This window comes from Seriola aureovittata, chromosome 23, assembly GCF_021018895.1.
Source record: "Seriola aureovittata isolate HTS-2021-v1 ecotype China chromosome 23, ASM2101889v1, whole genome shotgun sequence".
Taxonomy (NCBI): Eukaryota; Metazoa; Chordata; class Actinopteri; order Carangiformes; family Carangidae; genus Seriola; species Seriola aureovittata.
Genome location: NC_079386.1, coordinates 6,915,530 through 6,941,392, shown reverse-complemented (window position 1 = coordinate 6,941,392; position 25,863 = coordinate 6,915,530). Strand labels below are relative to the sequence as shown.

Here is a 25,863-nt window from a genome sequence, read left to right as displayed (position 1 = left end):
TTTACACCTGTGCTCTTCTTATGTGGCAGGTCGAAATAGCTTACGAGAAAAGGTCTATTAGGACGAAGTCTCACACAAAAATAATGTCAAATAAATGCTACTGTTACTGTTTACTTTCTGCGCAGCTAGCTATAGCTGCTGAACGTAGCATTCAGCTATTTAGCAGTTAAAGCGATATTTTTTTATTAAGATATTTTTTCTCTGGCGTTAACAGAGACCAAAAACAGAGCTAAAATTAAAGTGAGCATTGGACTTACCTTCTTCAGGTGGCCAGAAACACGACTCCATATGAATGATAATGTTGTTCCATATTTGCTGGATGTGTAAATAGGTAAATGTTTACTAACACATCTGCTATACCAACTTAAACGGTCCGCGCTGTGTTAACTCCTTCCACTGCCCCCAAGTGGCCAAGGGATGAAAAACAGTTATTTCCAGTTCAATGGAACCACGTGATTATTGTGTTATCAGTTACACCAGTGGTTCTTCTGCTGTACTGTCTCCAAGTCAGAATGCCTGCTGTAATATGACACTAATAACAGGGAAAATTGGCCTACAGAGTAGCATGCAGTGTATTACACAAAGAATAATTGTAACCGAAAATTATTCTGCAAACCCACAACTGCTTAAAAATAAAGGTAATTAAATTCAAATAACTGCCGTGTGACCATATCTTGATTACCCTTATAGTATCAAAGTTTTTTCCACAGAAGTTCCTTGGACAGGGGTTTGGGATTACTTGAATAAATTGGTCAGTGTGGTCTTTGAAACGGCTTGGATTTTTCCATTGACCAGGACTTGATTACAGGATCTTAAAATGGTTCTTTGTAGTCCTGCATTGTAAAGTGGACAATAGGCCGCTATTTTATCTCAAGAACCACACAGAGAAAACTTCGAGGACATTGCATTAAAGTAATTCATTCATTGCCTCCTTATACAAATACTGACTCTAACCTGTAAATGCAGAACACTTGATCCTACTCTAACTAAAAAAGGAAACATCCTAAAACCTAAGTATTTCTGTGAGCTTGAAATGAGAACATCAAGGCTTCAGCCAAATGTCTTTAATTTGCAGAATTGTGTTCACCCATCTATGTTTACATGAAGTTATGTAAAGACAGGCGTCCAGTAGCACACACTGACACAATCACACACAGGCTCTCAGCACGAGTACACACATACATGATTGTTTCTCAACTCTTGTTTGTTGTCTTATCGGTTCCAGATAAGAGAGTCTGTGTCAATGACATTCCTCAAAGGACGCATTCAAACTCAACCAGAATTATGGCATGGACAAAAACTAATGTGCCAATCAATTATGTGTTTGTAAGTAAATCAGAAACAATATAAAGCCACACAAATACAGTATCATATTAGTAGGAGTAGTGGGGTTGGGATTCCTGATCGGTTCAAATGACCTATATTTTGTCTTTGCTTTGATCCGATTTATTTCAGAGCTTTCCCACAAGACTTTAAACACACTGGTCTCTTCTTCTCTGTTGCTTACACTCAGTTTCTCTTTCTGCCTGTCCTCAGACAGTCTCTTATTGTGTTGTGATTAAAAACGTTCCTTCATAGTTTCTCACACACCTCCTTTAGAAGCAGAGCCGGTCCTCTCAGACATGCCAAGTGGGCCAACCACAGCGTGCCTAAGTGTTACATCACCAGCACTGGTGTAGCTAGGCCACATTGGCCCTAGCTAGAAGAATTTTTATAGGGACCCTTCTCTGCATAACAGGCATGATATTTATTCTATTGTCAGCCTATGTGTACTTGAACACAAATGTGAGTGTGCTCAGTTGAGAACAATGTTTATTATTCAAATGACCTTTCACCCCCAATAGCGTAGACTACACCTGTGACACAGAATCATTGTATGCTAATTTAGTTTTTAACTTTTGTGATTAAAGCAAGCCACTATAAAGTAAAACACAATGATAAAAATCAGCAGCTGGCCTGGTATGTAAATAACTAAGTCAGCTGAGAGGCTGACCAACCTAATGAGTGCAGCCACTAATATTAGTAACCCTTGTAAAGCTTTTGCAGAAACTTTGTCCACCACAACATTTAAAGATCCAGCAGCGAGAGGGAGAGTGAATGAAACTTTTAAAGTCTCCAGTTTCCATAATAATGTGATGTCTGTGCCAACTATTACATAACAGAGCCCAACCTCCAACTGTGTCAATGACAGCAGTCTGCCTCCAAGTGCATTATCTTACACGTTATAAAATCCCAAGATTTACAGTTGATTTACACAATTGAAGACTTTCTTCTCCTGGGGATGAGGAAGAAGGGGAAATACTTTTGTTTTAACTAGCTCCATCCTATAAAATTGAAAAGGCAGTGAATCATTATGTCAGCAATTGCTTTTTAAGTGTTAAATGACAGCGATTTGTACTCTGAACAGTTTTCAAATAGTATTACCTCTCAGTGAGACAAAGACATAACAGTGTTACCAGCCTCTTATATGTGCACTAAATGTGTGTGATTATACATGCAGTATGTTTTTACTTCAGTTTCTGAAAGGAGTGCATTGAATAAGAAGGTGATAAGGGGTCAAACATTTGCTGACATGCTTCAACAAACGACTGTTTAATATAGTAATTTAAATATTTTAAATATGTCAGATAAAGTCATTTAAGTCAAATTTAAAGCATGTCTTTACATTTTATACAAACCACTGTAATATTTAACTGAAAAAATCATGCTGTGTTTTGTTGCTATCCTTTATGCCTTTATGTTTATAACTTCATCTTTATGCTTTCATGGTTATTTCTGATTGACACATTTATTGGCAACATCACTGAGTATGAAAATAAAAGTGCTAGAGTTTTATTGGTAAGGCATTACAATTCATTATGCCATTGTCACAACAGTGAAATGACTGAAAAGGCTGTTTTTATTTACTGGTACAACTCTGGCCCAGGAAAAAAAAAAAGGGGCAAACGTGAGAACATCAGGATGGGCTATGGTGGGGGCATGAGCTCAGTCAACTAGAAAAGAGCTGCTCACCATGAATAGGTGAATGGCCATTGCTCAGTAACTTCTCTGTTTATTCTCTCCCCATTCCTCCCTCCCCTCTCCTCATTGGTCTAGTCCTCTTCTTCCCCTTTATCTACGTGCTCCTGCTCTCTCTCTGAAAAAGGCCCACACTGAGGACTGCTGCTGGTTACTGCTGTTCCTCCGATTTCTCCCCACTCAGTGCAAAATGACCAATGGCTATGTGAGCAAAGACTCCAACTACACACCTCCACACAAGGGTAGGATTTCAAGTTCATCAATCCGATTTCAAGTTTGTTAAAGTCTTGCTTAGTCCCCGTGCTTGATATCAAGCTGTATAATAAAATAACACATGGATAGAACTTTTCATAGTTCTGGGATCTATCAACTGTTTGTCTGTATAGGAAGATATTGGCAAGTAAAGAGGACACAACTGACACTGCTAGAACAATTTTTCTCATACTAGCTCATACTATATTACAGAGGGGGGTGCCTTTTAAAACCAAAATCTAATTAGTTCATCCTCGAGTCTAAGTAAATGTTTTTGCAAAATTTGAGAAAATTCCCTCAATGTGTTCCTGAGATATCGTGTTGCTGAAAAGAGGACAGGAAACACAATGCCTCTGGCCACGGAGACATGAAAACAGGCATCAGACAGAGAAAAGAGGCCAGACAAAGTGTGCTAGACGTGGTGGACTTTTGTCAGGGGGAGGGAGGGTTCCAGGGGGAAGAACCATTTTAAAGGCCGTTGTTAAATTTTATGAGGGACAGAAACATATACAGTCACAAACACATGCTGCTCACATATACATGCATATAGACGCATAAAATCACACAGTCAAACACATATCCATGCACTCACACAAACTCACAGATTTTCTTTAGCAAGGATACCTAGAAGGACATATGGCCTATTACACACACCTAAACAAACAGGCAAACATACCATACGCACACCCATACAAACACTGTTATCACCGTGTGGGGGCAGTAACATTCATGAAGATATGAGAACAAAGAATACTCACCGCCTTGAGAAATGCAATTGAGCCACCAGATAAATAAGTGACCTAATCAGTAGAGGTGAATTGTAAGTAGGCTACACCTGATGACAGAGAATTAAGGACATGTTCTCTGTAGTCTGTATGAAAATCAATATATATCTGCAAAAGCTGAATGACCTAAAGGGAACATGTAATCATTTGATTTTTGAAGTAATGAAATGTTGGTGCCATCACAAATGAGCCTTACATGCGTCTTTGTTTGTATGTTTCATTTTAGATCAATCTCATTTTAGCCGACCTGCCTCACACAGAAGCTGTGCACACTGGTACACACACAAATTCACAGTGTCCCTTTCCTGGCACCTTGCAGGACACATTCACAAAAGCACACAATCACTGTAGTTAACCATCAACAGGACAATCCTAGGCACTCAGACAGCTATAACAGAGGAGATGGTCTACCAAGGTCAATATTAGCCCATTATGGTGTTATATCAAAACCTTTCAACAAGCGGTGTGTATGTCTGTCTTTGTGGGTGTGTCTGAGTGTGCTCCTGTATGTCTAGCTTTTTGAGGACCTGCTTGAATTTTAGACCTTGAAATTGAAGACATTTTGGAAAAGAGGAACAATTTAGTTGGTCTTCAAAGGATTGTGTAAGAGTTAACATTTTAGATGATACTGTTATTTGCTTTCTTGCCACAGGTTAGATGAAAAGATTATACTACTTTCATGTCTGCCCGTTAAATATGAAGACAGATCCAGCCTAGCCTGGCTCTGTCCAAAGATCACTGATGGACCTGTTATATCTCATTTGTTTGATCTGTGTAAAGTTGTGGTTTTACTGAACTTGAAAAACAATCATAAGGTTATAAATTTTATTCAAATGTCAAATGCATAAGAAACATTTAAATATTTTACACACTGAAAGACAGAATTTACAAAAACAAAAACACTAAAAAACTGTTACTGTTCTATAAAACTGAGTTTAAAAAATACAGAAGTTTGAATAAAAAATGAGTTTGAATTTCAGTTTGAAATCTGAGACCTCAGTGCTAGTAATGCTTTTGGGAGAGTTAAACACTACTGCCAGTTGATTTGCTCTTTCCCCCCCACTGACCCAGTTCCTACATCCTCTTTCCCATCTGAGTTGCAGTAGAAGGCAGCAGTGTTGGGGCCATGTCCAAATGAGCCCCATGACTGGTGGAAAGGTAAGATGGTGGTGGGCTCTCTTTGATTTGAGTCACTAGTGCCAATATTGGTGATTACATGAGAGTTTGAAGCAGCGATGTTGCCATACGTCACTGCAGTGCTGGGATCCAGGACATTGGCATTGCTGGGAGTGATGGCATTGCTATTGGTTACAGAGTTGAGGATATTGTCTGCATTGCTTGATGTTCCAGTGAGGCCAGAGGAGGGAAAGGTCAGAGCTGGAGCCTGAGTTGGGAGCAGATTACTGCCTGAAGTGGACATGAGGTTGGCGGTACGACTGAGGGCCAGGCGCTGGGTGAGGAGCTGGTGCTGCAGCCGCCTGTCGGTCCAGTCCTCCTGAGGCTGGCGGTGGATTTTCATGTGAGCGTTACGGGACTTGATTTTATAGAACATTCTGGGGAGTGAAAGAGGAAAGACAAAGGCAGAAATGAAGACAGGACTTGAAAATCAAAACCATCTGTTGGCTTGCCAAGAAGCCAAACAGACAAAGTTGTGTTTTGCAGCTTCATCCTGTATGACTGGTTCTACTCACTTGCCACACAGCTTGCAGGGAAAGTAGCTGGCCAATGAGGGCACAGGAACCGCCTCCTCCAGTCCAAACTGTTTATCCATTGGCTGACAGATGGGTGTTGCCTGTAAAAACAGGACCGATTGTAAGCCACCATGCTGTGATTGACTCATTGAACTGCATTCCACACTAGATAACAATCTAACTCATTACACAAGACTAAACAAGTACTCCAAATACTCAATATTCTGTACCATGTCAAGAACAGTACATATTCTATCAGTTTCTGTTTCCTACGAAGCTTATCTTGCAGGGATCAGAAAGCATGATGCAGTGGAGCCCACAGAGGGTGGGTGCAGACAAAACAACAGAGGACAACAACAACAACAGGAAAAGACTAAGCTAAATCAATAACAAAACAGAAACATCAAGGATGTCAGTCCTGGATCAGCTTGACAAGAGGCAGAAACAAGTAAAGTCTTTATTCCCCACTGCTCCTTTCAAGTGTTTCTTACACTTTTCTGCCGCTCCAGTTCTCCATCTCTGCTCTCTTCCTCCTTCTGTTTCTTCTGCTTGTCCAGAAGCTTCTTACTCAGGTAGTAAAATTCAATACACTGGCTCACTGTCTTAGTGCTTACCTGCAACACATACACACACACACAAACAAACATAAACACACGTTAGCATACGCACCTGAAAGTATAACTTTTTCCATCTCTACCCCAGCTTGATTCCAAATATCATACTAGCCCACACATTATTTAGGCATAATTAGGCTGACACATTCAGTTGCACTAACACTCTGCAAAATTACATTTTTTACAGCCTTTTATTGGGTCCACTGGGTGAGTGTTCAAGTGATCCTTTTGTGAATCAATTGCAACTTGTAATCCTTTTCAGTGTGCACAGTGTCCTGTGGAAGTGGTGGTGCCCTTTAGGGAGAATTTATATGCACTTTATCACTGCAGCGCCTCAGATTATAGACCATATGTGGAAGCCATGCTGCATTCAGGTGACTGTAAAGGGAGTTAATGAGTTGAAAGGGAAGGACTTCCTACATTCTAGCTGATGTAAATGATCAGAGGCTGATGAGAGCTAGACATTAGTCTTTACTCTTGCTTACTAGCATCATCACAATTATAATAAAACCGTCCATTTTTTCAATGCACTTAGATGTCTGCTGCTCTCCCGCTGAATTGCAGGTGAGTCACCAAAAACTGAACTGGTGCAGGCAGGAAAGAGAACACTACACACACTGCACCTTAGGAAAACGCTTATTACACTTTTGTGTAATGATACTGCACAAAAATAGAGCAATGAACACGGTAATGATGAGCACAAAGTAGACAACCACTGAGCAGTGTAGTGGACCAACTGAATGTGAATGCTTCACTTTCCATTTTCTACTCCATGTATTGATTTGGTCATCAAAAAAGATGACTTTTTATCACAGTAAATCTTCATCACTGTTGTTAAAACTGGATCTATGCTGCTGTAAGTCAAAATGCACCAAAATATAAATACAATAGCTGCAGAAAGAAAAGAATTTCTACTTGTGGGTGTGTGTATGCATGTATACTTTTAGACTAGGACAAAGACATATTAGAAAATGAACACATTAACAGGATAACCATTTAATAATTCAGCATAAATAACAATAAATGTATGAATAATTATTATACCATTTTCTGTATGAGTGAAAAGTCTTTTCCGTAAGTCCCCAGAGCTGTGCTGAATAGACTCTTTTCAGTGTCTGTCCAAAAATCACTACCTACAGAGAGGGAGAGAGGGGAGGGGGAGGGGAAGGGAGGTATGACAAATAATGAAAACAAATACCAAAAGATTATCCTGCAATGCATGAGTTGCTGGGATGCCAAGTAATGAAACGATTGCACTGAAATATGTTAAGTCCTGCAGCAACTCGACAATACCTAAAGAAAGGAGATGATGTGTCTGAGGAGTTTGTCAGTGTAAATTTTAATGACTGTCTGTCTTAGCAATGCAGCTTAAATGTAGCATGCACCTTTACACCACATTTACACCTACACCATATCTGTTGAGTTGATAAAGGTGATAGATACACAACTAAGTTGCTAAATTACATGTCATAGATTGCCTGAAGACACACACATTGTGAGACTTCACTCAGCAAGCTTCAAAGAGGCAGGGGGGGTGTTTGCCATTTGCTGTGGAGACCTGGAGTGATTCAGGGGGTCAATAGCTGGAGGGGAGTCCTGCAACATGCCAGGGATTTTACACATCTAAATGTTGTTTAGCTGCTCTCAGGTGGACCAAAGTTTATAGCAGTTCCCTTGAACACAGGGATACAGCCACCTGAGTGGTCACTACTACACAGAACAATGTCTGCTCTGTACTTTACATGGTTCTTTGTGGATTTAAATTCACCAAAGAGACAAAAGGGAGTGAGAGAGAGAGGGAGAATGGCATGTGATTAAAGTGGCAGAAGGTGTGGGCTATTACAAAGGCTACTATTATACCAGAGTGGGAGTGGTTTCTTTTTTGCTGACTCAGTTGCATACAACTGTTGACTGTTGAAAAAAACGTCCTTCTCTGCAACACATTTTAGTTATTTTTTCTGTACTGACTTAGTTCATAAACCAGAATATGGACAGATGTGGGTTTGATACAGTTTCAGTGGGAATACTAATAGTATTCAAATGACAGGAGTATTTAACTGTGGAGAAAATACCCAAACCCAAGCCAAGGAGTTATCTGAACATGAAGTGATCATTTAGGAATTTTCTTTTAACAGGCATAGAATAGTCAAGAGCTAGAGTGAGGTCAAAGGTCAAAGGTTACCAGAGTAGTGGTAGTCTCCTGTTGGTGAGGGCTGTGAAAACAGAAGCATCTCCAGAGTGGCCTGCACAGGAGAGAGAGAGATGGAGGAGGCAGAGAACAGACAGATGAGGCATGCAATGGAATTAACTGGATGTGACAGAAAGAAAGAAAGAAAGAAAGAAAGAAAGAAAGAAAGAAGACAGCATTAATATTCCAAGTAGCAGCTTACCATTGTGTTCCCGTGGCAGTAGTGCAGACAGTGCAGAGCCAGCTCTGTGTTACTGCCCCCTCCTGGTAGGCAGCTTGAACTACACATGGACAACAGCGTCTCCACTGCACATGCACACAAACACAAGTTTTTAACACTTCATAGCAGACATAATGAACTAAACTAAATGTTACTATGTTACTAAGGTTTTATCTCCCATCATAATTAGAAATTGGAAGTTTGCCCACTTGCTTGTAATGTTGAAGATCTTTGAATTCACCTACACCTTTTGGTCTTAGCATGAAGTTTTGGGGTGGACACCTGCATTAAGGCATGCCCTTTACCTTGCTTTTGTAAGTTAGCGCTCTCATCCAGCTCCTCTGATGGTTTCCAGAGCAACTGTTCCCTGGGGGACTCCTCCTCTGGTGACCACACCTCTGACCCCTTGCCATTCGCAAAGCACGGAGGAATCTCTGCCTGGAACTCTTTACCTACATTGACATAGCTGGAAAGAGGGGAAGACAAAGAAATGAGAATCAATGTGATGATAGACATAAACGACAACAATGTGAGCTAGAAAAAAACAATACCTCTACTGATACTACTATTTGACTGATAGTAGTCAGTCTATTACTATCCATATCTTGAGCCTGGCATTTCACTTACCGTAACACACCGCCTTCCTCCTCCTCTTCTGCGAATGTTTTGTCCTCTCTGTGATGGAGAGATGAGAGGGAGGAGTACAGCCCCGTCCCCCTGCGAACTGGATTGAGGAGGGGTCGGGGAGTGTAGTGGCCCCTCGTCTGACCCCTGCTGGAGTGAAGGATACTGGGAAAGGGTGTTCCAGTGTAGACCAGAGAAGCTATTTGCTGTAGGAATCCAAGAACAAAGCATTTTGATGTATTACCGTTATCCTCGTTTAAATAACACATTGTCAGAAACAAAAGCCAGAGAGAAAAATGTGGTGTTTTATAATTGAGGTCATAAAAGCTGACATATTTAGACAGTGACCTTACAGTTTTTGGTGGTTTGGCTTCTGCACCGGTGTCTAAAACACCTGTGTCCTCAAAAATATATTGAGGCAAATTTTTTGCCATTTTCCCAGAATAGTGTGATAAGAAATAAATTAATTTGTGTACAAGTACAGAGATAGCTCCATGACATATTTAGAAACAGATCGTCCAACGCCTTTCACCAACTCTAAATGAGTCTTATTTAGACACTGTATCTATTCAGCATGTCTAAAAATAAAAACCCTGCCTAAGACTGTGGTTTTAGAGGCAGTAACACAGTTAGAGTTAATGTAATTTCTTGACAAACAGCCATTTATACGTCCGCCCACTATGTCTTATCCAGCTGTGGCAAGTTTTGCTCCTGGGTTTTTTTGATGGAGGAGTGACGACAATGTGCAAACATGGAAACCTCACAGTGACAAATCCGACCTTGAAACACTGTTTGTTTGTGAGTAAGAGCGAAAAAAACACAACATCCTGTATTTACATTTTTATTTATTTCTTATTGTAACTCTACAATTATTCAAAAAGCCTGTACTCATAGCCTACATTTCTATCAGTATCAATAGATGTTTTTGGCCTAGACATCCAGTAGCCTTCATCCAAAAACTATTAAGCCAGCTACATCAGTGGAGATATGCCAAAACCCTCTTAAACGTGAGCTTACAACTCGGCAGCCAAATGATCATAACTTATACTGGAAAAGCTAAGTCCCAAGAAAACTGCTATTGTTTTTCTGACTCTCAGCAAGAGGAAATACACAAGCACATTTCCCAAAATAGTTTAAATGTCCTTAAATTGGTTCTTTTGTTGAAAATGTAGAAGCATCGTATCGCCATACCTGTAGCTGTGGCTGGTTAAGAGAGGCTGGTCCATTCTTTACTTTATGGGTCACCAAGTAAGGAGCTACCTTTTCTGCTGAAAGGTGGGGTGGAGGAGAGGGAAGATGGGGGGAGAGATGGAGAGATGGAGTGTTCAAGGGACACAGGGCTCTGGGTGGAGGGTGGAGGGATGAATGATGTGATGGGGAGGAAAGGAATGACGGCTCAGGAGACTGAAGGATGTCGTGTGGGGCTGGAAGAATAACAGAGAGGGGGAAAAAAAACAGAGTCAACAAACTGTAAAACTGCTTGATCATCTTGTGTTCGTGTGTGTAGCAGACAGTCAGACAAAACAACAATCTTAAAGTCAGAAACATTACTGTTATCTGTGCAGACAGGAAAGTGTCACACCTCAACTGACAGAATCTGTTTGTTATCTAGAAACAATGAACACACACGGTAATTCTGACATATTTCATGCTCGTTATCATGTGTGAACATTTCATTTTCTACATGGTGTAAAATAGTACGAAAGACATCTGTCACAAATGGTTATATATGTGAAAATATGAAAAGTGAAAATGTAATTTGCATACGGGAAATGGGAAATTTCACAAGTTCACCTACGAGAACCCACATGTCCCGTAAATTTACATGCGGGTATTAACCTGTGTTTTTTTTTTTGTAATTCATTTAAAAATATGTTATTTCAAAGTATTTCAATTGCAGACTCTGGATAAATTCATATTTATTTTATATTCCTTACTATCATGCTTTTATTCATAGAAATGCCCACACAATACCTCACCTGTGATGTTGCTATACTCAGCACCATGGGAAGATCTTAGGTTGCCCTCATTGCTGCCTGGGTCGCCCGACGACTGTGGAAAGCAATGTGACAGCACTGGACACTTCCATAACATCCCAGGGGAATGGACAGATGGGAGAGACTGAAGGCGGGAAGAGAAAAACTGGAGCGTACCAAGTGATTCTCCCCCCAGGGAAACTGAATGTCCAGTTCCAACGAACACACTGGGAGAGTCCATTTTGGAGGGCGAGTGAGAAGGGGGAGGTAGAGGTGTGGGAGGAGGACTAAGAACTGAAGACATGAGGTGAGATGACGTGGGAGGAGAGGGGAAAGATGGAAGAGAAGGGTGAGCAGGTGAGGAGGAGGAGGAGGGAGGCAGGTAGCAGTCTGAATCAAAAGCACAGCTGTTCCTTGACTTGACCAATCCAGGGCTTTCTCCTTTCCCTACTCCAAATTCCCACATCTGTCCTGAGGACTCCCCACTGGGAACCTGAGGGAATCTTCTCTTTCGCTGAGAGAGGAAAGCCTCAGAAAACGAGTCCAGTTTCTGAGTGAACGTCCCACTGTTGATGGTGATAGGTGACCTCAGTGGTAGGCACCCAGAGGCCAAAGTGAGGGTGTCTGCTGCTCCTCTCCACCTCCCTTCTCCGGTCTGACTCGAAGGAGAGACACTGAGCCACGGTCCCTCAAGCTCAGTTGGTTGAAGCTGATCCTCACCTGAGCCACAGCTGGACCCATAGTCCTCTTCTCTTCCTAAATAATTATCACTCACTCGTGAATCTGTCCTACAATACTCTATACTGCTGTCACTAAAGCTTCCTGCAGCACTTCTGTTGTGGGAAGTAGCTTGTTTAGTAAAGTGGCTAATGCTAGCCTCCCTGTTATAAACTGGTTCACTTTTAGCTTCACAGCTAACCTGGGCATGATTATTATAGTTTGCTCTGAGTTTACGCCTGAGTCCCTCCTCACTGCCACAATTCATGGTGTAAAAACCATCATTTGTGTTACTGTAGCAATCACCTTTACTATAAAAATCATCTGCAAAGCTTTCACAACTCTCGCCGTCTTCCCAAACATTCTCTTTTTTGCCATACCAGGGGTCAGCAAAATGGCTACCTAACCCACTATCTCTGTCAAGATGGCCTCCCAAGCTAGCATCTCCATCCAAACTTGTATTTTGGAAGCCTCTATCACCCCCACTGCTCCCCCTTTTTCCCCCAGAAGAGGTGTTTGAAGCCGGGAAAGACGCAGATTCTTCCCCTCTGTTTCCATACTGCTCCAGGGAGTCCAGGACTGGCTGGTATCCCGCTTCTGGGCTCTGAAGGCTCTGCAAGGTGAGGTGAAAGGATGGGCGGTGGCGATGGTGGTGAAGGTTGGGGAAGGAACGGTCATCCATGATCGTTTGATGGGTTTAGCTAGAGTGCCTACAGAGCACAGAAAGAAACACAGTGTTAGTCTAAATGAACAAAATTAAAAATCATTCATTAGCATTAATACTTTAACTAGTGCCTTCTCAGCAGTAACAGGTACCAGTTTTACTCCAAAGGTCTTGTGGTCTAGTGGTCTTGACTGATATACTGTAGTTAATGATATCATAGCTATTGAAAATTTTGTCTTTTCTAGCTATCAGAATTTGAAACTCTACTAGAATATTATGTTTGCACAAACTGCTGCTATCAAAATAAAGTACATGAAAAGGATTGTAAAATATCTGCAGTGGTAATATAGCTGACCTTCCTAACTGGGTCACACAATCGGACGCGTCACAGAATTGTGCAACACCGTTACACAGTTAGATCTTTGTTCTCGAGTGCTGTAATTAATCACATTATGAAAACAATTTCTACACAATAGGTCTATTTCAAGAAACAACAGTAGAAAAGAGTTGTCACATTTTTTAGTCCAAGTCTGGTTTGAAGTTTATAGCACGCATTATGATGTTTAGCATTTATGCTAACAAAGTCTCCCTCAACTGATGCCATTTGATTTTTGGCATTTTCTGCCCTAAAAAAAGGATTAAAAGAAAGATTATCAGATGTGAATTAAAATGCCTGCGTACAATTTAGTCTGAAGAAAAATACAAGAGAAGTCATACCGAAGTGTCGCTGCAGGAGAAGCCAAGAAGCTAAAGAGACGGTTATTTTGCCAACAAACGAAATGCTACGTTAAACAAAAAACACTTCAGTTTTTTTTTTTTGTTTGTTTTCTTTTTAACATTGTTTCAAGAACAAGGCAGCATGTTGGAAATTCACTTGTACACTGCATCGAATTAAATCTTAAGTCTTCGTTGGTTTTTCTTTCTCTCTTTCTTGAAACCACATTCTGCTCTAAATAGGACAATGCGTGAGTCAGAAAGAGAAAGAGCGAAAGATGAGATGAAGACAGATACACTGTATACGTTCTGAGGTTTTCTTTTTACCAGTTCTTGGTGCTTAATTTCCTTTTCACACATGTGCGTCCCCTGTTGTTCATGTTTTCGGGTTCTGGTTGTTCTTCTGATTTTCTTCATAATTCTTTCTGACTTTTTTGCTCTTTCGTTCTCCACTGTTTCGAGTGTAGAGTCTTATAATTTCCCCCTTGAGATTTTCAGCCTCTCACTTGGTCCTTCCTATCTCTCTCTCTCTCTCTCTCTTTCTCTCTCCCTATCGCTCTCTGCTGTGTATCCTTTGACACACACACACACACACACACACACACACGCATACATACTGTCTGTCACACATACATAGAGCGAAATGGACACAACCACTGATACACAGTGGTTTTTCACACACAAACACACACACACACACACACACACACACACACACACACACACACACACACACACACACACACACACACACACACACACTCATTTACTTGCTCAGTTACTCACTGAATCACACGTACTTACATACACACGCATGCTCTGACTTTCACACTCACACTCATACACACACTTGCAGGTGTCAGAAGGGACCAGCGGGTGATGTTGCCTCTTTGCCTTTTCGTCGTCGTGGTAACCACATCCTGAGGAAACAAACGCTGACGGATCTCCCTCCTTTCAGCTATCTTTATCTCTCTGCCCCCCTCCTCCATCTCTCTGTCTCTCTTTCCGTCTCTTTGCCTGTCCTTATCTCACTCTGTCTTTCTCTCTCTTTCTTACCAAGCGCCCAACTTTGTTTTCTCTCGTCCTGTCTATGATCTCTCTTTTGCTTGCTTTTTATCTTCTCTCCTTTATGTTTTTGTCCCTTCAAACAATGGCTTCTTTTTTTTTCTAATGCCCCATCTCCTTTTTGACATTTTCCTCCTTTTCTTGCAGATGTTTTTCCATAGTTTCTTTCTTATTTCAGACATTCATGCTGAGGCTGAGGTTGGGTTATGAAAATACTTAGGGATGTGTATAAAATTCTTTAACCTTAAAAACTTTCTAAACTGCAGTTGACGTAATTTTAGTTTTACACTTTAATTACGTAATTACACATTTATTGTATAGGGTGTGTGTAGAAAGTACTACTTTGGTTGACTGTACTAAGTTCATATGTAATGGACTGCAACTGTGTGCGTGTCTGTACATCAGTGCCTCTCTACACCTCAATACGCAATACAACCAATACGCGTCTTTGTGTGGCTACATAAAGCACATTTTAAGTGTGTGTGTGTGTGTGTGTGTGTGTGTGTGTGTGTGGTGTGTGTGTGTGTGTGTGTGTGTGTGTGTGTGCGCGTGCATACGTGTGAGAGTGCGTGTGCAGAGGCGGGAGTGTAGATGTTTACCAGATCAAGAGTCTCTGGCTGAGTCAGCTGACAGGAAGTGAGAGAGAACGAAACAGGAAGGAAGACGGCGACAAACGATGAGGTTCAGGGAACCCTCTAAACACCCTGCTGCCCCACCTACTCACCCACCAAACACACACACACACACATGGACAGAGAGAGAGAGAGAGAGAGAGAGAGAGAGAGAGAGAGAGAGAGAGAGAGAGAGAGAGATAGCACCTTTAACGTGCTATGTTGCTGTTTTCTACCTTTATTATGTCATATAACCTTAAAGCAGCTACTCACACATGCACACACAACCTCAAATATGAGTGCTGACAGATCCTCAAGTCTGTGAGCAACCTCAGCCTGTGACCTCTGCCCAACACCCTCACCCTTACACACACACACACACACACACATATAGACGTGTTACGTGAATCTTCTGTGGCAGCATCAGAATATTCTGACCAAGTATTGAAAAGCAGTATAATGATGTAGAAATTCTCAATTAAAAGTCCAAAAGGAATGAAGCTTTAAAGTTTGACCAGTAAAACATAATAAAGCTTGTTATGAAGAGTGGTAAGTTAGTCAACTGTTAAAATATTGGCAGTACTCTCAGGTTGTGTGTGGTCCAGGTGATGCAAGGACTAACGGCTTCACACATAATTCATCATATCTCATCTTTAAATCTGGAATACTGTATATACTTATACAAAATTCATTATTATTATATTAACTATGAGGTATGTATAATGTATATGGTCAATTATCAAATGTAAGTAACAAAACAAGTCAGTTCCTCTGAATTGTAATCTGCATCACTCGTGAAATCAGAAATAACTATCTTTCTGATAACAGTTCAAATCTCTAAAACTGTTATTCAACATTCATTTTCACTGAACTCTGAAAACCTTTTCTACAAGTTGATGCCTTGCTGTCCATTCAGTTCATCAAAATGTCATCAAATTTGCAACATGTGAGCAGTGATTTGCAGCTGGAGATCTTATTCCTTTTGCTCAACACATTTCACTCATCACAACATACACCGGTTGCCACACATGCATGAGCATACGAGACCCTGTGGGACAAATCAACGTGCAATTGTGAGTGAGAGCCGTTTGTCACCATTTGCAATGTGCGCGCAAGGTGTGTGTGTGCTCGCAAACCGCTTTCGTGAAATAGGTCCGTGTTTGGATGAGAGGCTTTTCAGTTGCTAATAATGTTCACTCGTCAAAAATTAGAATCCATATTTGGAACTAATGGTAATAAATTAACAATAACGGTTGGAAGTAGCACTCATCTAATCAGTTTGCTTGTTGTTTATAATAAGTAATTTCACAGTGGATACAATGAGAAAAGGAGCAGAAGTGTGTGTGTGTGTGTGTGTGTGTGTGTGGGTGTGTGTGTTTACAGGTGATAATGTTAATGCTGAGGTCACTTGTACAGTGTGACTACATCTCATAGCTGGAAACCTCAGCATTAACATGCATACTCGATAATGATGTGGTAACTAAACAACCTGTCTGACACAATAACCTCAACATTAGCATGATGATAACTTTGCCAATATTTTATTGATGAGTAAATCATGTTATTTGAGATCACTTGCTTTGTCTTGTTTGGACACAATGTTACTTTAAATCTCCATCGTCAATGCAAAGATTTCAGCTGCAATGAAACATTTACCGGCTTATATAAAACCTATTATCGACGATGTCTGAGTCATCTTCACATTATTGTGGTTACTCATTGAGATCCAGAGAGTTGATCGATTCCATGTTTTCTGTCCTTCTTGTTACAATTTCATTACATATTTTAGGATAAAGCGATGTCCTTTCCAGATAGTCAATAATCAAGTTCAAAGAGAAGACATCATAAAATCTGCTGCAACTTAATTAAATGAAAGAAGAAAACTTTCAAATGTAATCTTGCAACACTTAGTTCTGCACAAAGGCATGAAGGCATTATGTTTAGTCTTCAAAAACCTTAACTGAGAGCCACTTCTATTAAAGAGCCTTCTTATCAGTTTTTAGATGTGTTTGGTTGTTCTCTCACATCCTACCTTCTCTATAGCAGTCATTCCGACATGGTCTGCTAATTTGTCTGCGTCTTCTGTGTGTATTCATTTGCATGCATTTGTATTTGAAACCTTGAGAAAACAGCCGATTGAAAAATGTGTGAATGAAAGGATGTGAGAGGATGGAAGGGGAGTGCAGAGGAGTTCGTACGTGGGGAGACTCTTCTCTAGTTTTCTCTCAAATTCACCATAAAAAGATGTGGGAGCAGAGGAGGGGGAAAGAGACAAAGCACTTCTGGACTTTTTTTTCTCCGAGCCGTCACTCCATCTGTCTTCCGTCACTGAGAAAAAAAAGCGATGACTGGCGGGAAGAGAGGAACTGAATGGACGAGAGAGAAATTAAACCAAAGCGTTGCGTAGCCTATCATAAAACACTTTTTAACCAAAGTAAATCTTTTTGAACAGCCAGCAGATATTTGATTGATGCCATAGTGTTTTCTGAATAAGCTCATTCCCTCTCATTAACCTTGTTATCATTTGACGATGTCGACGCTGTAGGTGTGTGTGTCATGGGCAGTAGAAGAAAGTGTAACATTACCTAAAAAGCATGACGACGGTGTTTGTAAAATACTGAACACCGAGAAGCGAAACTGCCACCAAACTGTGCATCACACAAGAAGTAGGTGACAGAGAGATTATTTTTCAAAAAGGTGGACTTTTCCTTTCAGGTCATTTTATTCAAACATATGAAGCTAAAAGGAAACTCTCGATTTACTCAAAAGACTTTCCTATCTGAAAATAATAATGCCTGTTTTGGAATAACAGTCACGACGAGTGTCTTAAAGACAAAAGCATGTCTAAAACATACTGTCAGACAGTATAGTCTAAACAGTCTTATAAAATAAAAGCTTAATAGTGCACAGAATGTTTTTTTCCCACTTAATTGTAAATAAAAAAAAACATAGAATTTTGATTAGTGCCAAGCGTCAGTGTTGCGTATTTCTGTGTTTGATCTGAGGTTTTTGGCTGTAGCTTGGACTGTGATATCAGTATCATTATCTATTATTATTATTTATATACACAAGGAAACATATGCGACAATACAAATAAGCAACTCACAGCTTTGTGCTGGGAGACCCCAGTCCGGTTTGCTTGCTGATTAGAAAACTGCTATATTAATATTTGATGTATTTTAACCAAAAAATAGTGACGATGGAAATATAGCATACGTTCCTTTTCATGCACCTGGTGCTCCTTCTGTGAAAGAATAAAAGCAGCTTGAAAATTACAATTCTTTAATCATCGTAGTACAAGCGTTTTTACACCTGAAAAGATCAGAGGCCAGAAAATGTTCAGAGACCCTGCTGCCTGCACATGTGCCCACAATGCTACAGAAAGACTGATGCAGGCTTCTTTCATTTAAACTTTGTGATTTGAGTCTGCACCACAGGGCGACTGTTTACAGTTCATTTGTAAAAGTGCCGTAACATTGTCAGATCATGATAACCTGTGGAGTGATGCAATAGCATCCTTTGTTTCATATGTGGTTCTATGATGCACATTGAGGGACATTTTCAACTCAGACTGAGTGAAGTTGTTTGTATAGTGGACAGCTGTTAAGCAGTGGCCAGACTCTGGAGTTCATGTCATGAAGAGCGCTGATCGACCAGAACTGTCTGAAACTCTTACTCTAGCCTAAAGGTGCTTTAAAAGAACTTTTCAAGCGCTACGAGTTATCAAGCTTGGTTCAAGAGTGACAAAAAAATGTTAAACAAAATATCATTCATGAGCGGCCAACAAGAGTTATTCCAACTTCAAATTGTCTGTAACATCATAGTAAAGATGCACATAACTGCAGCGCAGATTAATGGCAATTTTACGATCCCATCTATATATATGCTTAAAATCCGTAACTTTACTGTGGTTAAGTCTGATCAAATATAAAGGCAGAAAACATGTGACACTGTAGGTACAGTATGATACTGAGAACATGATTATTTCCATTACTGTACTATTCCATGGATGTAGGAAATACCATCAAACTATGACTCTAATTCATTACGCATGTAACTGCAAAGGACTAAATTTAGTCTTCTTCTGAATACAATAATAAATTACAGCAGAGGTCGTGGGGGTCAACCGAATGAATGAATTATAAGAAGTAATCAGCATATTGTCTAGAACATTTTACAATATGGGATTAATTTCACCATTAGATGGGTTCTTCCTTTTCTTTAAGCTATCACACCATTCAAACTAATAATGGATTTTGATTTGCAGTATTGCAAGTAAAATCATAAAATTACAAAATAATGTATTTTTGCATTTGGAAAAACAGATTAAGAATTATACTATAACACTATATTGCGATTATAATTAATGTTGAATTTGCCGCTGATGCGTTGATAAACATTCAATTATTCCGGTACGTGAATGGGGCTAAAACTGCGAATAACATGATTTACCAGTGTCACTGATAAAAGACAGAACACGTCTCTGTCATTTTGATTGTGATGCATCAACTCAAATATTAAATATCAAATATTTTATATATGTTTTATTCTACAGGTCTCTGTTACTATTACTAGCACACCCACCATAGGGGCCATCCAATAATCATAACCAAGAGATGTTAATTTACATCAACACAAAACTTCCAGATGAACTTCAGACTTTTTGTTTGATTACAGTGTAAACATATGATTCACATTTCCACACCTGGAAACTAGTGAGCAAGCAGTGATTAGGCAGTAATCAGTGCATTCGTATTAGTTATTTCCAACAGTTGGAAGAAAAAGCACCTTGTATTCAGATCGACGCACATTCTGTTTGCTGCTATTTACATTGTAATGCATTAATATTTTCTGAAGGATGATAGCTCTTACTGCCTACTGTAGCATTTTCCTACAGTTGCAGTTTTAGTCTCCACAGTGACTTTGATGCTTGAATGACTACAGTAAATAAAAACCACAATGCAACGATACAGCAAAGACGACAAAGTCAGAGACAACATGAATATGGTTTTTTACTCTGTATGAAATTTGTATTTTTTACACTGACTGTGAAAGTGAAAAGTAAACTGATTTGAATTAAGTGCAAATATAAAGCGCACAGTAATGGACTGCAAAAAATATTTACTCCTTTAATTTGACACATCTAAATCATCATGGGTGCAGCTGACAGATTAGAGTTATGGATAATTTGTGTGTATTCAAGTTATTTTAGCTTGCACACACTCCAGTTCCTTGTAAAGACTTCAGCAGTAAGATAAAGGAACATTGTTGGGTAATCTGCAATTAAAAAATACCAATCAGGGAAAAGCAGAATGTTTTCGAGGCGCTGACTATGCCCTACTGACTGTCCTCAAACAGACGTCTGTGTGAAAACCAGTGAGGGAGGCCAACAAGAGGACAGCCGCTGCCAGGGAGATACAGGTTTCCATAGTTGAGAAGGGAGACACATACAACAACGGTTTCCCGGATGTTTTACCAGCCACAGCTTTATGGCGAAGCGAAAAACCCACTGTTAAAAAAGCGTCACATGACATCTGAGATCATGTTTGTCAGAACACATGTGGGAAACAAAGTGGCAGAGGGTTTTAGGGCCTGATGGGACAAAAATGTAGGTCTGGTGTATCAGCGTCATGCGAAAGCCCGTGAAACATAAACCCAAAGCTAGGCAGAAAAAAAAAAACAAATAAGACATTAATGTCGTGGAGTGGACGAGTCAAAATTCAGGCCTCAGTCTAATTCAGGGTATGTGGCAGAAATTGCTGTTCACTCACGGCCCCAATGCTACTGAACAGAGCTTGAGCATTTTTGCAACAATGAACAATAAAAAACTGCGGCGTCAAGATGTTTAAATCAAATACAGCGCAGAATTATGTCTATCACTGCTGTCAAAGGCACCTATACAAATTGCGGCAGTAATTGAAAGAGTGAATTCTTCTGTATCCTTTTAGTCTGCGTTTACTCTGCTGAATATTTCTTATATATACGTATATGAGTTACAATAACAATGAACAATGGAATAGTTCTTTGAATCCTCCTTGATTGTTATAAGTCTCCGGATAAGACTGAAATGCACTGTCTGCAACCCATTGCAGTCTTCTTCCGTTTCCTCATTTCACCCATTCTTCCCGAGAGTGTGGAAGCCCATGACAACAAAAGTTACAAAAGCCATGTAAACATGAATACAGCTGAGATGAGAAAATAACGGGACTCATTTCTGATTCCTAAGCTTTGATTTTCATGTTGAGCGGCTAAAATCTGGTAATGTTCAATACAAATGTTTTTGATTCGGGCCTTTGTTGGCACAGATGCTTAAGCTCTACTTCCCAGTGTGAGACAGAAAAGCGGTCGTTGCCCCCGTTCTGTCTCCAGATGTCAAAGGAGGTCACAAAATCGAAGGAGGACAAAAATAGCAACAACAACACAAACTCTTCTAATGTTTTGCCCACCTTCTTTTAAGCAGCTGGGACAGATGAAAATGTGAAACAACAGAAAGACAGTTCAACGAACTGCAGCCTCCACAATGACGAATGTCAAATCTACACCCTTGTAAAACAGTTTAAACAAAAACTGGCCATTTCAGTCGTCAGTGTACAACCACACTGATGTTATATAGGTTTTAGCGTGGTGTAACAAACTAAATGCTTACTGTAGATTCACACTAGTATCAAAGCACAGCAAATTAATGGCTTCTTTGATTACATCCAAGGCCTCACATTACATGTGGGCCTTTGCTGCAAGACAATAACTTTCATATGTTTATCTGTACCTGGGTCCGGAGTAAACTGAGGCCCTGCTTTATCATATCATTATATCTTTACAAAGTGTTCACAGTGAACGAAGTCAAGCTTGTGGTTTTATGACCGTCTGTGTAAGAGCTGTAAACACCAATATGTTGTGGGTAACGACACTGAAATGTTACAAAATGTTGAAGTGCAGAACTTTTGTTGCTATTTGTGTAATATGGATCTTTCCAATGCATTTACTGCAGATTGGTTTATCAATATGTTTTATTAAATATTCAGCGGAGGCACATTTTTAAATCAAAATGTGAAAAAAGCAGTGTAAATGAACTGAGTGCAATAATAGTATTAAATATCATGAATGTCTTTCTGAAATTTAACTGGCTTTATCTACATTTACATGTATTCATTTGGCAGTTGGATTCATCCAAGTCAACCTACAAAACTAATCATTTAACCTATGAAATCCATAAAAATGTGAATCTTGTGAATGTAAATGTTACATGGTGCCAGATAAACAAGACTCAGGGGGAACAGGTGTGTTTTACAAGTGTGTGAGCATGCTAGTAATGCTAATGTTGGGTCCTTGCGTTCAGTTAAACTTTCTCTAAACTTATTCTGAAAACTCCAGCTTCATAGTGTCCTGCTTAGACAAACAAACAAACAGAAAATGTGGAATTACAATAAAAATGCATTCTTACCTGTTAATTTGTCATTGCGAGGAGAGATGTCAGTGGCAGTGGCAGGTCTGCTGGTAGGTACACATGTGTGCGAGAAAGGGGGAGGAGACAGACAACGAACAAGAGAGAGAGAAGAAGAGAGATGTAACTTCGCCAAAGATGATCGGCCGCTGTCACTCTTTCATTTGATCTCTCAGCCTTTCACCAACCTTGTCATAACGCCACTGTGTGTGTGCGTGTGTGTGTGTGTGTGTTTGTGTGTGCGCGCACGCGTGTGTGTATGTGTGTGTGTCAAGCTGTGTCATAGTGATGCTGGAAACAAGAGAAAAACACCTTAGTGTGTGGCTTAAACCTCACACACATACATACACACACTTTCAGTTTGAGTGGGTGTTTTTTCAACCCGCTCATCCCTCATTTTTTCTTACGGTATCTTTTAGTCTGTATATTATAAAGGGTCACACACACACACACACACATCCTTATATTATACACACACACCTAGAACCACATACTGTACATGCTCATAGCTAGTACGGCACATTGATCATTTGGAAGGCGGTTTGTCCGATCAGTGTATGTTTGACAGTGGAGGTATGCACCATGAATTCAGTTTCTGGGTAGATATTTGATCTTTTGTTTTTTAACTCTCTCTCAAAAAACTGAAGTCCTGGCCACTATGTTTGTGGAATCCTGTTCTAGTTTTGAAGGAAGTTGAAAAACAGTTTGTCATTTATTCTCTCCCTTGCTGATAATTAGATAAGAGGAGAAACTCCAGTCTCTGGATGGTAAATATGAAGCGACAGCCGGCAGCCTGTTAGCTTAGTTTAGCACACAGACTGGAGAAACAGCTGTCCTCAGTCCAAAGATAACAAAATCCACTTATCAGCACCTCTAAAGCTCCTTAATTAACAAATCATATGTCATTTGTTTAATCACGCACATAAAATTTGAGTTTTAGGAACTCACTGTGTCAAACCAAGCAATAGTCTGGTACATAACCTCCCATGAAACCGTAACTTGTCATTTTTACACCTCTGTTTTTATACAGATGAGACAAAGAAGATAACGTGTTAATAACAGAGATTTAAAGGTGTTGGTTGGGGGATTTTGTGACAGAGACAGGCTAACTGTTTTTCAATCTTTGTGCTAAGCTAAAGATATCAGCTAGGAGTCTCATCTATCTTTGAAGTTTTGTCCCATTCCTTGAGAAATGTACACTTTTCTTGCATTTTAAAGGGGCTATGTGTAAGTATTTTGGTTTAAAGCAAACAAAAATTATTTTAATTATAAACTGAATGTGAAGACATAAAAAAGACTCTCATAACACTTTGTAGCCTACCTCAAGAGATGAGTTTGTCACTGTGGCATCCACTCTGCCATCGGTCCAACATGAGAGGATGAGGAATAAGTAACTGTGTTGCAGCCATCCTCTGTGACATTCCTCCACTTTTTTTCAAGTTCAGCTTCTGATGCTGCTGATTTGGCTTGACCTCTCATGGCCTGTCCTCCGGTCCTTCCACCACTACATCTTCCCTGTGTCTCTGACCGGGCACACTGGGTATCAAATCGTCGTTGTCAGTCTGAAAAACAAATAATCAGATTGCAAGGTAAACCTGTGTGGAAAACATTATTCCCCAATCCTTGCAGGTTTGGCAACATGTAAACAACTGCCCTGTACTGAGGTTTGATTTATTCAAGCTAACATTAGCTCAGCATGAGGGTGAGGGTTGAGTGACCAGTGAGCCCAGTCCCAGAACATGCACGCAACACAACACCCTCTCATGCTCACCCTCAATGACAGGCAGACAGAGAGGGCTGGTAAAAACTTTATGGATTTTTTGATGGTCCACCAGCCCACTGATGCTGCATCTAACTGAGACTTGTGAGACTGTGGCACAGGGGAAGGGGTTGGGAGAGGAGGTAATGACAGGGGTAGATGCACCAAACAACATTCTGGTAATATGCTGCCCCCTATTTGTTCGGAAGACATTATTCCCCGGTCGGCAAATTCTTACACATTACCCCTTTAAGCTGAACATACCTTGACTACAGGCTCCAAGAGAGAAAAAGAGGAAGATTTTGAAAAACAGAAGAATTGAAGAAAGGTAGATTGGAGTGAGGTAAGATGTTTTATGGGCAGATTCTAATGTTGTGTTCATTTGTGAGCTTTGGAGATGATAGGCAGGATTTTTTTCCCTTTAAAACAGAGCAGAAAGAACCTATTTCCCCCTGTTTCCAGTTCACTAAGCTAAGCTAACTAGCTGGTGGCTGTGGCCTTATATTGAACAAACAGAGATGAGTGCTTTCACAAAGGCCCAGTTCTAGACTTCTTTGATTGGGGGGGGGGGCATTAACAGATGTTGACTGGTTACTAACTGCCAGTCATAAAGACCCCTTACTGGGCTGGTCTGAGCATTATTTAGGACTGTAAGCTATAACATGCAATGTTTTATGTTACCTAAAACTAAAGTCATAGAATCTAATAATACATAAGCCCATAATGTATTTAATTTGGAATTAATTAGTTGATTTCATTTTTACACAGTGATTTTACTTCTCCTGTAGTAAAATGTGTTTTCAGTAATAGTAGTTAGTGACAATTGACGTGCTGACGTCAGTGTAGTCTCATCTCCAGTCTCTGAAGTTTGTGTTACTGGTAGCGTATTGCTGCTCTGTCTGAACACAGTTAACGTTGTTTTCTTCATCACAGTGACTAATTACCTGCTGTACATTTAAACTTACGCTAGTTCTGCTCCAGCACTCAGAGCTCTCTGCTCCTTTTAGCACATTAAATCAGCAGTTGTTTACATACTACTCAGATGCTAGTTAATTTAGCTTAGTTGTTAGCGCTAGCTTCTCTCTCTCTCTCTTGTTCGGTGTGTCTTGAATCAGCAGATTAAGTTGTTCATCAGAGTGTGGTGTTGTTGTAACTTCAGTGTAAAGGATTGTGATGTTTATTACATTTTCAGTGATCTGTGCTGTCTTACCTTCGTCACACGGTTCAGCTCGCGAACGGAACTTTTTCTAATCTGAGACTTCTGCGTACACTAAAACCTTCGGCGTGATAGGCTATTACTCATGACTTGTAACCAATCAGATGTAGCGGTGGGCGGGACATTACTCCAGACCTGCTCCTAAACCAAAGTGGCGCATTATAAATCGGTTGTCGGTTAAATAACGATACCAATAATCGGAAACTGCTGAATATCTCTACTTTTCAGTTATTTTTTAATTTTTGGGATGAAGAGGGACGATTTGGTGGGGCAGTGGGATAATTTGGCATTGCCCCCCAGTGCACATG

The 25,863-nt window shown here is 40.1% G+C and overlaps 1 protein-coding gene across 6 annotated transcripts; it reads right to left on the bottom strand.

The window, feature by feature from the left end:
• Window positions 1-4,866: 4,866 nt before the first annotated feature.
• On the bottom strand, window positions 4,867-25,588 carry LOC130164010 (uncharacterized). Of its 6 annotated transcripts, none has more exons than XM_056368373.1 (13): window positions 25,550-25,588; window positions 23,902-24,142; window positions 22,581-22,630; window positions 11,372-12,795; window positions 10,584-10,816; window positions 9,396-9,598; window positions 9,074-9,234; window positions 8,751-8,854; window positions 8,543-8,603; window positions 7,405-7,493; window positions 6,238-6,360; window positions 5,747-5,847; window positions 4,867-5,608 (listed from the first exon to the last, which is right to left on the bottom strand). In XM_056368373.1, exons 4-13 carry the CDS (start codon window positions 12,765-12,767, stop codon window positions 5,086-5,088), a joined length of 2,994 nt encoding a protein of 997 aa, XP_056224348.1. In that variant the 5' UTR covers window positions 12,768-12,795; window positions 22,581-22,630; window positions 23,902-24,142; window positions 25,550-25,588; the 3' UTR covers window positions 4,867-5,085. The 6 variants fall into 6 exon arrangements, with proteins under 6 accessions (XP_056224348.1, XP_056224346.1, XP_056224347.1 ...); XM_056368371.1 differs by having other exon boundaries at window positions 22,581-22,627; XM_056368372.1 differs by lacking the exons at window positions 23,902-24,142; window positions 25,550-25,588 and having other exon boundaries at window positions 22,581-22,739.
• Between the last annotated feature and the right edge of the window lie 275 nt (window positions 25,589-25,863).